This window comes from Haemaphysalis longicornis, unplaced genomic scaffold (genome assembly GCF_048455015.1).
Source record: "Haemaphysalis longicornis isolate Haplotype H1 unplaced genomic scaffold, Haemaphysalis longicornis Haplotype H1 scaffold_4, whole genome shotgun sequence".
Lineage (NCBI taxonomy): Eukaryota > Metazoa > Arthropoda > Arachnida > Ixodida > Ixodidae > Haemaphysalis > Haemaphysalis longicornis.
In genome coordinates, this window is record NW_027526361.1 from 67,781,417 (window position 1) to 67,795,094 (window position 13,678).

A 13,678-nucleotide genomic window follows, 5' to 3' on the forward strand; every position below is an offset into this window, starting at 1 on the left:
GTGTGCGCAATATTCTTGGACGCCGAAGAAAATAGAAAATTTGTTTATTATTGGCTTCGAGGACATACCGTGGCGCCACTTACGAGTGACGTCACTTGTAGGTCGCCGAGTCGTGTTGTCGTCTGCCAACGTCTGCTACAACACATTTCCTGTGCGTATGCGGAAGCGTGCTTTTTTGTTGTGGCCACCGTCTCCCCCTCCTTGTGGATTTCATGCAAATTACCCAAAAAGGTTATCTGCAGACCGATTAATCCTGGCAAGCAATCAGCGACTCGCGTGTTTCCGGCGACACAGCCGCGTTTAGGTAGTTGCTACGATCGCGACCCACAGCTTGTACGCAGCCAGCTAAAGCCACGGACGATGCAACTGATGCCGAGTAAAGTACGCTGTAAATTTATTATGTACTTGTGACGGACATGTACGAGACTGTGTGCGCAAGGAAACACCTTGTAACAGCGACGGAAACGCGTCGCTCATTTGTGACCTCACCGCGTGTACTGCTCGCATTGCCTGGTAATACGCGGAAACGGTGATCGGATTTCTTCGCCTCAAAGTGTGGTTATGGTCTGCAGTTTGGCGTAATCAGTGCCTATTTCCCCAACAATGTTTTTATAGTTATGAGCGGATTTGATTAACGATCATTGCCGTAGCCTGTACTCTGCACTACTGATATGTTTACTTTTCGCGACAACTTGTCCACAATGTATGAACAGTATGAACGCGAGTTTTTAACGCCTTTGAGCGGGTTTGGGCAAGGCTATGTATAGTTTTTATTAGGACCTCGGCGTGGGAATTTATAATTGCAACGTGAGCTTTTGCTGTTTACAGTGAGCCGGCCTTTCTCAAGAATCAATTTCGAAACTCACGACTGCTCACAGAATGCGAGGCTGTGTACGAGGCGAAATACGTCGGTAGTGATTTGTGTTAATGGGGAGTTTTAGAATAGGAGAACCGAGCGTAGGGGGAACCCAAACGCAACACACGCGCGCCCGACGGGAGGGTCTTCTCCAACAGCTCGCAGCCGACTTCGGATGCACGCATAGAAATACTAGTAATCGAATGTTGGGAACTTTAGGCTTAGCGTCGCGGCAGATATTTCATTGCCGCCATCGTTGCAGTTGCGAATGAAAGTACCTAAAACAACTTTTCACCGCACTGTCACCCCCCTTCTCGTATGTGGAACTCAGTAACCGCGGCGATTGGATACCTTCCACGGCCTCGGCCGATACTTGCGCGCAGGTATCGCCACCCTTCGGCCACTCACCACACCGCACTTTCGGCCGGCGCTGCCGGGACCGACCTCCGAGGCCCTGGATACTGTCGAAAGCTACACACAGCAGATAGGGCTAACGCTGGCACCCGAGAAGACAGAGTTTGTGGTCATCCACGGTGGCAGGAAAACCCCATCCAAGGATGAGGACAAGGCGAGCGTCTACCTCACAATTGGGGAAAGGCCTATCCTTCGAAAACGCTCCATACGTATACTCGGGATGTTTATCGACGAGCAGTGCATAGCATCCACCTGGTTTGGCCGGACAGTTCGTGTCACTAAACAAGTCATCCAAGTCCTACGCAGGATCGCCAGCCGCACGAGAGGAGTCAAAGAGAACGAACTGCGACATTTTGTACGTGCATTTGTACACTCCCGTATCATATACGGAGCACCGTTCCATCCGATCACGCGCACGCAGCTAAGCCTTCTTGAGCGCCTAAATAATGAAGCCAGGAGGGTGATAACCGGGCTTCCGAAATATACGCCCCTTCCGACTCTCAAAAGCTGCAGCGGGTTGAGCGATATAGCGGACCTAATGTTTACTCATGAACTCACGCATATTGCGCGATTAAAGTCCACCAAAGCAGGCAGATTCACTCTGAAAAAAGTTGGTTTTGAAATCTCGACATTACCGCCACTCCCAGAAATATCTCCCCCCTGGGAGCACATCGACATCGTAGACTCAAAGCCGCTACCCTAGAACATGGGACAAGAACAAACGGCAAGGAGACAAGCTTTCGCAAGAAGACACGACACCCAAGCAAGGCAACTCATCGATGGCAACAACCTTATTCGCAAGACCCATGTCATCTATGTAGATGCAGCAATCGGTGAGCAGGAGCAGCAGCCAATGTTCACCACGGCATGGACAAGCCATGATGCAACAACGCGAGGAAACAAACTCCACCTCACCCGTGAAGCCGTCAGCAGCTCCCTTGCAGAACTGTGCGCCATTGTAGATTTTGCCGAGCACGTCAGTTTGGCTCAACACCAAACGGGGGAAGATTGCTCCCATCACTACCGAGGCTACACGGACTTGCAGGAAGCCTATCGTGCCTGCCAAAACACTCGCACTACTACCGTCGTTGTCAAGAAACTTCGTCTCCACGTTAGCTACCTCCGTGCTCTGGGACACGACTTTCACGTACACTGGATCCCAGGACACTCCGGAATACCAGGAAACGACCGGGCCCACCGACTAGCGCGCTTTACTTCTATCCGCGCAGTCGAAACCACCCGAGCGATTTTCCAGCCGGTTAGCCGATTACGTGGAGATGCACAATCAGTGGCTAGATCCCGCAATAACGGTTTCTTTTGCCAAGCAGCGCCGACACAGCTTTCTACGCAGCGCGTGCAATCCACTTAATATCCCTCCACTTCCTCGCAAGGCTGCTACCCGCTGGCAGCAAGTTACGCTCCGGCGGGTACAGACTGGCACCCTCCTTACCCCCTACCTTTTGCAGCGCTTCCGAAGCAAGGAAAGCAGCCGTTCCCTCGACCAACCCAACACTGGAATGTGCAGCCCATGTGGAACCCGGGCTGACCTGGAACACCTCCTGTGGTTCTGCCCGCTGTACTCGGCTCCCAGAGCTCGGGCCCTGGCCTCACTCCCGAGTGAGATAAGGCCGAACTCCCTTCAGAGCTGGGCTGCACCACCCCCGTGTACAACTGCAGCGGTCGCCAACGAACTTTGGCGTTCGCTAAACCAGTTTATGGATGATGCAGAAGCTCCTGCCACCGGTTCCCGGCTCGGACACACTGTCAGAACCACAGCCCGTCACGACCGAAGCCAGTGATCAAACGACGAAACGTTTACCTCTTTTTTTTTCTCTCTTTTTTTTCTTTCACAGCAGCCTTAAATTGGCTTCAAAATGTGAAATAAACGTGTTCAACAACAACAACTCCGAGGCCGGTCGGCATTAATCGCGGCGGATATTTGAGCATCGCTTTGAAAACAACAGCTGGTGATACTACCTAGCGCAATTTTTTATCACACTAACACCCACTTTCACCGATCTGTCACTTGCTTTCCACGAATTGTGCGACTTTAAAAAGCGGCGACAAGTTATTTGTTGCTGCCGCGACATGCGTCGGTTTAAGCCGCTCCGTCGGCCGTGCGGGCATGCACGGCGGGTGCGTGTGCTTCTGCGAGCAGTAAACGCTTCATGATTTCTTGCTTTATACATTTCTTGCAAATAAGGGAAATCCAGAAACTTAACTCGCGATCGTCGTAGTCCACATTGTTGATCGGGGAAATAAGCCACTGCTTACGCTTCGGGGGCATACGTCATACACCGGGAGGTTCCCGTTTGAACCCGTTCCCATTTCACCCTTCCCGCTTGTTCCGTCCCGTTTCAACCCGGCGCAAAACGACCTTCCCGTTTCACCCTTTCCCACTTGGCCCGTTCCCGTTTCAACCCGTTCCCATTTTAACCTTCCCGTTTGTTCCTTCCCATTTTAACCCGGGGCGAAAGAACCTTCCCGTTTCACAATTTCCCGTTTAGCCACTTCCCGGAATAACGTACCCAGTTTATGAAACGTTATAAAAACATTTTCATATTGTTTTTCATTTATTTCCGTTTGTTCACAGCCGCTGCGATAGCATGCTCAGTACATCCAGAGTCCTCAATTGACTGCTTTTCAAACCTGGGCTTCACTTTTTGAATCTAGAGACGACGACATTTGGTTACGATTCGTCATACCAATTAACAAATCTTTTAAATTAACAAAGCCTAACAAACAAAGTAACATTTAACAAATTAATAAACAAATCTTTTAAATTAACAAACAAGTCTTTTAAACTAACAAACCAAAAAATGATAAAATAAAAAAAGCCCAGAAAAGCGCCGCGGAAGCACAAATAAAAAATCGCAAAAACCCTCACTTTGAAAGAAATCGTATTTGGCGGACTAACACATGTAATCGTTATAATAGCGCAAGTGTACATCAATGTCGAAAAGAAACAGATGAAAACTATAAAAGATAAAAAGATGTATAAAAATAAAGTAACCCTATGTATCTGGAGACATATGCCATATCTGGCTATAAAAAATCGCAGTCATGAGAAGCGGCGAAAAATATAAACTTAGCTTTGCGTTTTATTGATTCTGTTTATTCCCGTCACTCTGGCGTACTCAGTTTGCATAGTAGGGCAAACCTTCAAAAACTCAAGCAGCGCAGGGTCGTCTCTAGCCTAAATTTTCTTTACTACAGAAACTTAAAATTGTCGCGGTAATACTACCTCTAAGGGCCTTTCAGACGTTCAGCGAGAAGACATCATAGTAAGACTATTAGGCAGCCAACCAGCTGAACGGGAAGGTCGTTTCGGGAACTGGCGCACACGGGACGGGTCAAGCGGGAAGGGCGTTTCGGGAATGGGTTCAAACGGGAAGGGGTCAAACGGGAATGGGTTCTTTCGGGCTACACCCATTGATTGTGGCTTGCTTAGGATTTCTGCCTCAGTCTTAAGGTGAGCTGCAACCAGTTTTGTGAAGCCCATATCGCCACTTTGGATGCAGATAAGCCCGGACTGAGCACTTCTGCAGTGCAGCCTCAGAAGTGCTTCACCTCGTATACGTTCATATGCCTTTGTAGATATATGGGGCTGAGAACAACACAGCGACAAGTTGTTTCCTCGGACCATGTCGGCCTTACTTTCTTAAAATTCCTTACTTGTTCAAGCAAGAATAATGCGGAAGACACGTTTTCAGCGGCCTTTTGCCGTATGTACGAAAGGTGCGCACTGAAGGAATCCTCTCTCAGCTGTTGCAGCGGTTTAGTCGCACAATTTGACTCATGAGGTCGCTTTCCTTCCTTTTCCACTTAACTTTTTCTGTAGTCAACAAGGTTGACGCCGATCTGCTGTCAACATAAACACCTCCATCATGCTTGTCTTCAAGGATCACCGCTCCAGGCTGTCCCGAATATCCATCTGGTAGCGTGTCCACGGGGGCGTCGTCAGGCAGGGTTTCTGTTGTGGCAGCACACGGAAGCGGGATAGAGCGAGATGTAACAGCTGACGAAGCGTCAGCGCACCCTGCGTCCCCAGAACGAGCCCTTTTATTCGAGCGCTCTTGATGTTCCGGCGAGCTCCGGTCCGGTGCTCTAGCTGCAGAAAATTGCATGCAGATGACAACGAACGCGAAAAAACGATGAGAATCAGAGCTCTTCGCCTTTCCCATTTCCCCTGTTCCCATTTGAACCCGTTCCCATTTGAACCTTCTCGTTTGTTCCCTGCCGCTTCAACCCTGTACAAAACGTCCTTCCCGTTTCGTATTTTCCCATTTAGCCCCTTCCCGGAATAACGCACCCAATTTCGACTCAGGTGACTCGAACCGAGGCGTGCGATTTTTAAAATTAAAGTTGCGTCCGACTGTATTTTAACCTCATGTTTTGAGTTACGTTCGACGTAACCGAAAGTCAGAAACTTGCGCCCGCCGTAACCTGAAAATTAAAATGAAGTTACGTCAAACGTATTTCACCGTAAAAAAACGTTACGGCTGGCGGAGCCAAAGTATGAAGACGCCCTATGAACCTGCAACGTTTTTGCAATGGTCCGTTTTACGATACGCGGCGCCAATTAAAAAACAACACGTAGGTTGCTGCGTTACGTCCAACCCGGTACAGCACACCTTCCGTCTGCTTCTGCGTTGGTCGAGCGCGGTCTGGAACGTGTTACTCGCATGCGTACGCCGCGGCAGCGGTGATGGTGCCAGTCCGTACGGTTGCATAAACGAATGCACTTATATGCAACGCACACAAAAAAAGAAAGAGCGAGAATTAACAAAATAGAACTTTTCCGCGGTCGCAGTGCCAGTCTGTAGCGCCCGCAGCTCTTCTCAAGAATGAAGTTGGGGTTTTAACAAATGCAACTATTAATTTATTAGGGGTAGTACAGGTATACTGTTTTATTTGCAGGAAAAAGATATCGCGAAATATTATTACCAAATCTTAACTAACTACAGAAAAAACTTATTTTATGAAAGCGAGAAAGGGCCAAGCCATGGTGGTACGATCCATTTTAATGTGTACGTCGCTAACGGTCACTTTATATGCAAATGTCTGTAGAAGAATGGCCATTGAAGTCTAAAGCTGAAATTTTTCCTCGGAGGAAACAGTTCGCACATATTTTTCATCCAGGCGCTAAGAACACGTACCCCAAGCCGTTTTCTCTTGCGTGTACTTTTTACGGGTAATACATAAGCGGGCACGCAGTGCGTGGAAAAGCAAAACCACACATTTAGGTAGTTATCCGTCTGTAATAGCGTTACCGTGTTTGCGTCACCGCTTACCGTGTTACCGGGAGCGGGAGTTTCCGTTTGCCGCTGAAAACGGCATGTATTAGGCAGTTTTAGCATATCGTTACCGTGTGTGCGTTACCGTTTACCGTGTTACCGGAAGCCTCTGGCGACGGTGAAGCCTGTGCCGGCAAGTTACCGTTCGCGGTAACTCTCGCGCTGCGCAGTCGACTCCCGCAAACACGGTAAACGGTAACGTAAACACGGTAACGCTATGCTAAAACTCTCTTTTATTTAGCACACCGTTTGCGGTTTGCGTATTTCGGCCGCCGCGGCGCAAGTAGCGACATCTGATGAATTAGTGTCAAAGCAAATCACGCATAATTTTTTTTGCTGATATCTATTTGCTTTTGTTTAAAGTAGCTGGAATATTTCACTTTTCGGGTGAAGCGTTCACAATAACTGGAGTTGCTTTGACAATATAGCCATCACCTGTAGAGCTTAAAAAGAAAACGTGTCGGAAGGACCCTTTAAACCTAGTAGAGTTAGAGTCAATAGGCAGTTTTAGCATATCGTTACCGTGTTTGCGTTACCGTTTACTGTGTTACCGGAAGCCGCTGGCGACGGTCAAGCCTGTGCCGGTAAGTTACCGTTCGCGGTAACTCTCGCGCTGCGCAGTGGACTCCCGCAAACACGGTAAACGGTAACGTAAACGCGGTAACGATATGCTAAAACTGCCTATTTACTCTAACTCTACTAGGTTTAAAGGGTCCTTCCGGCACGTTTTCTTTACCGTTCACCGTGTTACCGGAAGCCGCTGGTGACGGTGAAGCCTGTGCCGGTAAGTTACCGTTCGCGGTAACTCTCGCGCTGTGTACCAACACGGTAAACGGTAACGCAAACACGGTATCGATATGCTAAAACTGCCTATTGCAAAATAGAATTTGCCCACGCGCTAAATATTTAGGCAAAAAATAAGTAAAATATGTTGTAGTAACTACTCAGTAACTTAATTACTCTACCTTGCCCAGCACAATTTTGGAGGCCTAAAAGCCCACTGAACACAAAACGTCTTATAGATGTCCACCATGGTCTTGCAAGGTCTTAGACATCTTGCACTATGCGAGTTAGCTATAAGACGTCTATTTTTTATGTCTCAAAGATGTCTTAAGAGAGATATCTACAGGACAATTGTGCAAGATCTCCGAAGTCTTGAGCTCCGTGAGATGTTGATAAGTCATCTTTACTAAGATGACTAGAAGACGTACGAACCTCAATGTGTACAAGACGTTCCCAAGCAGCAGAAATTGCCAAGCCCAAGCACGGCAAATCATCAGTGGCCAATGCAGGGCCGTACCCAGAGGGGGTTTGGGGGTTCGAACCCCTCCCGAAATCTTTTCCAGGCAGCACGTACACACTACTTACTGTTGCTTTCAGCCAAATTATCCCCTTCCCAAAATTCATAACACCCCCCGAAAAAAATTTCTGGGTACGGCCCTGGCCAATGTGTCCGAGCTTGGCAATACTTCGGCCGCCATTATTGGCTGGCGCTTGGGAAAGTTGACAAGCCAACAAATGGCCAAGCTCTGGAAGGCCAATATTGAACAAATCTTGGCAAAGTATGTTGCCATGATAATGCCTATGGGTGCACCCCGTGAATTCTCATGCACATTTTTGGCTTTGTGGCCAGTCTTTATGACCAATGCCTATTTTATGGGATGCCTCGCTGCCCGATTTCTGCTTTATACATGCCCTTTAACATGAATTTATTTAACGTTACTCATTTATTTAATGCGCACTCGTTAAATAATTTCGTGTACAATGCATCTATAAAACAAAAATCGGACCGCGAGGCACAATAAACAAAATGCATCAATTTTGCGAAGCAATTACGGGACTTGAAAAACAATTCAGAAACAAATCACCAGGTCCCTCTGTGTAGTTGTTTTTATTATGCACATCAAATTTACAACGGGAAACCTGGCTTAACAGTGGCAAGAATAGAAACACAATAGTTGAGAAAAAAAGCGCAGCTCATGAAGCGCGAACCGATTATGCTTCGGAAGACAGCTACGCCGCAGTGCCAGCCGCAGGATGGCACGAAGGCGACAGCTGTCTTTCAACAAGCCCACAGTAAGACAGCTACGCCGCAGTGCCAGCCGCAGGATGGCACGAAGGCGACAGCTGTCTTTCAACAAGCCCACAGTAGTTGTAGTTGTAGTTGTAGTTGTAGTTGTAGTTGTAGTTACGCGGTACATTACGCGGTAGGCTGTACCTAATCGTCCCCCCAGCCGTGACGTTCCAGGACCACTTCGTTAAACGATTCCTCCCCCACTCGCAGCGCGAAGGGGCGGAGCAGATGAAAGACGGGCCCTTGAGGTCTTTCGTTGAAGTCAATCGTTGCCGCACGGGGTTTTCGGCACCAAATGTTAAGAAAGGGGCGGGCGAAGAGAGGCAGGAGGCCCCCGTTCCGAGCAGTTTCTTCTTCTTCTCTTTATTCCTCTACCTCTTTTTCTACAGCTCGTATTCTTACACGAGAGGCACCATCACCTTTGATGACCAGACTCTTGGCAACTTCACGTGGTTGTCTCGCTCACAAGTTGGTATTGCTGAGATTTCTTGCTCCCATTTCAGTCCACGAGTACGTGCGTGCGTTGAAATATTTTCCCTGCAGTGGTAGTTAAGCGGTGGCGCTTCTCTGGCACGCGACTTTGTTTTCCAGCCATGGCAGCCGCATTTAGATTGATTCGACATCTAAAACACACGTACATAGACATACGTGCACAGCTCCAGGGTGTCTTAATTCCTTCCCCGCTAGGGCATTCCTTGTAACCGTATCTTTGATATGTTATACACCCAAATATAAAATCTTGATGCCGTACATGAAATGTGGTTAAAATTACAGTATAGTGACTATCAGACCTAGCAAAACATGTTTTTAAAACAATGTGTACAACTAACATCAAGAAGCGCGTAAAAGTAAACACAGAATATTCATTTTTATGCTCTTTTCTACACTTCACGCCGGAACTATTAACGGCCGGGCCTATGAGTTCAAGCCCGAGCCCGGCCCGGGCCCATGGCATCGAGCCCGAGCCCGGCCCGGGCCAGCAGCACTCAGCCCGGGCCCGGCCCCGGCCCGCCAATATTCGACTTCGGGCGGCCCGGCCCGGCCCGCGGGCCGGGTCGGGCCCGGGCTTTCGGGCCGGCCCGGGCCCGTGCAGTGCTCTAGGACACGCGTTTCCTTAACCTCGCCTTACTTCTATAGGTGGTTCGCCGGACATGGCTTCCGCAGGCTCTACCGCTCGTTTATCCGTTGCAGCCGGAGCGTGCGCTTCAGTTATCGTCTGCTCGCAAAATAGTTTCAAACGAGGCGTTGCATGACCGTACGTTTCGTTTATTGTCAGCGCGGCAGGCAGTTTTCCTTGATTCGTTGCGTCAGTGTCAGGATAGCTTATAAGTACTGTTGCGACCGGGAAAGCCGACCCGAGCCGAGCTTCGTCGCCTTCGACATACGTGTGGTAGCGTGGTATGAAGCGAGCGGCCAGCCGCTGTTGCAGCCGTGAAGAAGTCCAGAAGCCGAAGGCTAACGTAACTATTTACTTCATAGCGAGAGGTGAGCCGAAGCCAAAGAACAATGTCCCAACGGGCGAGGGTATACAGTACAGGACTCGAGCAGAGTGACAGCATTGATTCACTGCTCAAACAGGAATGGGTTATAGTAGCGCTTTCAGGGGTCGTATTTATACCCAAAAGCGTCAACGGTCAAAAGCGTTCCCTCTAGATTGTGCACACGCCATGAACGTCACAGACACACACCACACTCTTTCCAAAGTTGGTGAGCAGTGGGTAGCAGCGGCGCACGCTGAGCCCGAGAGAGGGGGGAGAGGAGGACTCCGCTGCGATCGCGGGGCCTCTGTGTCCTTGAAGCGCATTCAGACGTGCTTCGCCGGTAACCGTCGAAGTTTGAAACGCGCCGAAAGCGAAGCGTCTGACCCGGGCTTGTCGAGACGTGAAAACATTAGTCACCGAGGCGGTGGGGCTTTCTGAAAGGCGCACGTAGTGGAGGCTTCGCCGCACAGCCGAGGAGTATTGAAACGAAGCCCAGCGGCGGGCTCAATCGTAACAGTACGTACGTATACAATCAACAGTGCGTGTCTATTGTCATAGGCGGTCTCTGCAAATTTCCACTCGTTTTGTTCAGCATCACGGTCGTGGAAAGCGAGTAAAGAGGAGAATTTAGAATTAAAGTAACCACGTGGAACCGGAGGGAGAGTAACCGAGGGTGGGAAGGGCGCGAAGGAAGAGGGGGGCCATGGGCTGCATAGGCTCCTGCATGGGCCAGCAGCGTGTTTGTCTCCTAAACGCTGCAGTTGCTGCAGTGTCAACACTTCCGGGGACGTACGTCACAAACATATCTGAATATTGGTAAGATATATGACTGCGGGAAATGCACCAAATTTCCCTCCAGGTCTGAGCAAACATTGTGTTACGGTATCTTATCCGTAGACGTGGCTCGTTTTGCTGAATAAACCTCCATACTGGTTATAAGCCTGGTATAAAACCAGCACGCACCGGGTTACTTGGAACTCAACCTACAGTTTTTACAGCCCATAGTGCATGTCGGCATACTTTTATGCCATGACAACGTAAAGTCACGTGATACAACACTTTCGATCGTTCGGCGAGGTTGAAAAAACTGTTTTACCTTTGGGAATCGTAATGTCTTCTGACAAAGCCGACAGCCTAGAAGGCCTGGTATTTGTTTTGGTCTTGCATTTTTGCTGTTGTCGGTTATTACCAGCTGGCTGTTCCCTTTGTTCTAAAAATTGCTGAACACAGAAGCTGACGCTTACTCCGACTCTTCGCGCTCCGCACAAGACTGGCTTCTCAAGGAATGGGCGACGCCGCAATGTTTCTTCCGCAGCGGTATCAAAAACTATGGCCGGTATTCAATGGCGTGGAATGCATGCAGGCAACCATGCGAGTGCGCCGACATATCTGTGGCCAAGCGTATGTTGCTAGCATGGAGGTTGCTACTGCTAGGCGACGTTGCGCGCACGGCCCCCAGATCAGGCACCCCTCTTCTCCTCCATGCAGCCGTGTGAGTGCGCCGTCGCTCGTTACGTCGGGCTCCGCGGGATGACGGTACTTGTCCATGTCCGTGGCGCTATAGTGCCTAGAATATAGTATATTCTAGGCACTATAGTGGCGCATCGGCCATGTCTGTGGCCGTTTCCAGTGTTGCCAAGCGAAGAAATTGACCGCTAAACTTTTCAACGAATACCACCTATAACTTTAAATAACGTCTTGAGCTAGTGTATGCGATTTTAAGTGCTTTAGTGTGATAACAAAGTTACGCACACGGAAAATCTGGTGCCACAAGCATCAGACGTCAACCGAGAGCTAAGAAACAGCAGGCAGAGCGAGCCCGAGTGAAGCAGACGACATATGCGAGGGCGATGTCGTGGTAACGTCAACGGAGGCGCGCTTCGCAGCGCCGCCCGTGGTTGCGCGGTTGCGCTAACGTTCAAAATTCAAGCTCAGACAAAAATTATTAGCACGCTGCGTGTGAAAAAATGGAAATTAATGATCACACGGGATGTGATATAGGGGCATTATAGGGGCACGTAGGCTAGAAACGAGCAGGGTTAAGAAACGAGAACTACGAGTTGTAATGTTGGGAAGTTTTAAGTTATTAATAGCTGTTGTAGTCGCAAAACAAATAAAAATGCTACAAATGAAGAGTATTGCTTTTGTGTGCTTTGAAGATGAGGTTGTATTGTCATATAGCTATTACTGATGTTACGTTCATGGGGCGCCACTGGCAGCCAGTTCGCGTTCCTTTTAAATATGGCTGACGAGGGTCATTTGAAATACGATGTCAGCACTGACAGTCCGTTCGGTCGTTCATATAATAGTGAAATGGGGTTTGAAAACTACAGAAAGATGGTCCAATGGTACATAGAGAAGGTAAGTGAAGTTTCACGCTGTAAACGTGGAGCCGTAAACGCCCTCGTGCATGTGTTTACGCGTGTGCGACTGCCACTTCCCGCACCAAATTTTAAAGTGCATAGTCTTTTCTTGGCTAGAGGAAGCTTGTGAGGCCACTATTCGCAGCTGATGTGCAGAGGCAGTCATGCTGAAGCTTAATACACACCTTCTTTACGCAGCACCAGTACACTACAGCCTTGTTCTGGGCCGAAAAGCTCGCGTCGCTCTCCAAAGGTGGGACCTGTGGCGGTTCCGCTAGCGCCAGCCGTGCTCCGGGTGTTTCAATTTTCTTGTCGGTTCTTCACGCAGAGAACTCGGAGGACATTTACACTATGGCCCACTGTTTATACCTCACGAAGCAATATCACAGGGCAGCGCATTGCATAGAGAGTAGAAACCTGCACAAGGTATGTTCTTTCGCGTTCTTGAATTCACCTTCGTGCGCACATAGTGAACTTAAGCATTTTATGTTTGCCTTTACAGACCAGCTTGACTTTCAAGATTTTGGCAGCGTCCAGCAAGGTGTGTTTGTTGTCGTTTATACCATTTATGCTGTCCACCAAACGCAATGGAAACAGATCCCGCAGCCACTCCCCTCTTTCTTGTGTAGTATCGTACGTTCATTAGCAGACGAACGCAAAAGTTCAGAAGCCGTCAGGCGTAATGTGAACAAATTTTTATCAGCTTGCAGCCAAAGAATACAAAGAAGCTATTGAGATCGCCGAAGCACCCGTGCCAGATGCGAGCCTTGCGGACGGCGGAGCAGGGGACGCGTTTGAGCAGCACCGCGTAAGTTGCATGCATTGACTTGACTGCCAGCTATGGCTTTGAATTGTGTAGTACCTTTGAGTGTGCCCAGCCAAGTTGTGCTGGAAAACCCGATAGCGAGCCGCATTATTTTTCTTTCCTCGCCTGTTGAAAACAGTGCAGTGTCTACGCAAACTTTTGCTTAATTGTAGGGATGCAGCTATGTATATGTTTGCGCCCATTATTTCTAGCTGGAAGCATCATTGCAGCTACTTAAAGGAAAAGCATACGAAGCCATCGACAACCGGCTGCTTGCTGCAGAGTGCTACAAAAAGGCGTTGGGTCTGGATATCCACTGCTACGAAGCATTTGAAGCCCTTGTGAAGCACCAAATGCTGTCGCAGGAAGAAGGTGGGTTGGTTGCTTT

The 13,678-nt window shown here is 48.9% G+C and overlaps 1 protein-coding gene across 1 annotated transcript in view; it reads left to right on the top strand.

Moving 5' to 3' along the window:
* The first annotated feature begins 12,324 nt into the window (after positions 1-12,324).
* The window catches only part of Cdc16 (cell division cycle protein 16), a 45,295-nt gene continuing 43,941 nt past the window's right edge, over positions 12,325-13,678 (top strand). Inside the window, exons 1-6 of the mRNA XM_077707011.1 lie at positions 12,325-12,483; positions 12,684-12,738; positions 12,814-12,911; positions 12,988-13,026; positions 13,189-13,293; positions 13,503-13,662. Of these exons, the coding sequence (XP_077563137.1) occupies positions 12,364-12,483; positions 12,684-12,738; positions 12,814-12,911; positions 12,988-13,026; positions 13,189-13,293; positions 13,503-13,662 (577 nt within the window). The 5' untranslated portion in view covers positions 12,325-12,363. The remainder of the gene's footprint in view (positions 12,484-12,683; positions 12,739-12,813; positions 12,912-12,987; positions 13,027-13,188; positions 13,294-13,502; positions 13,663-13,678) is intronic.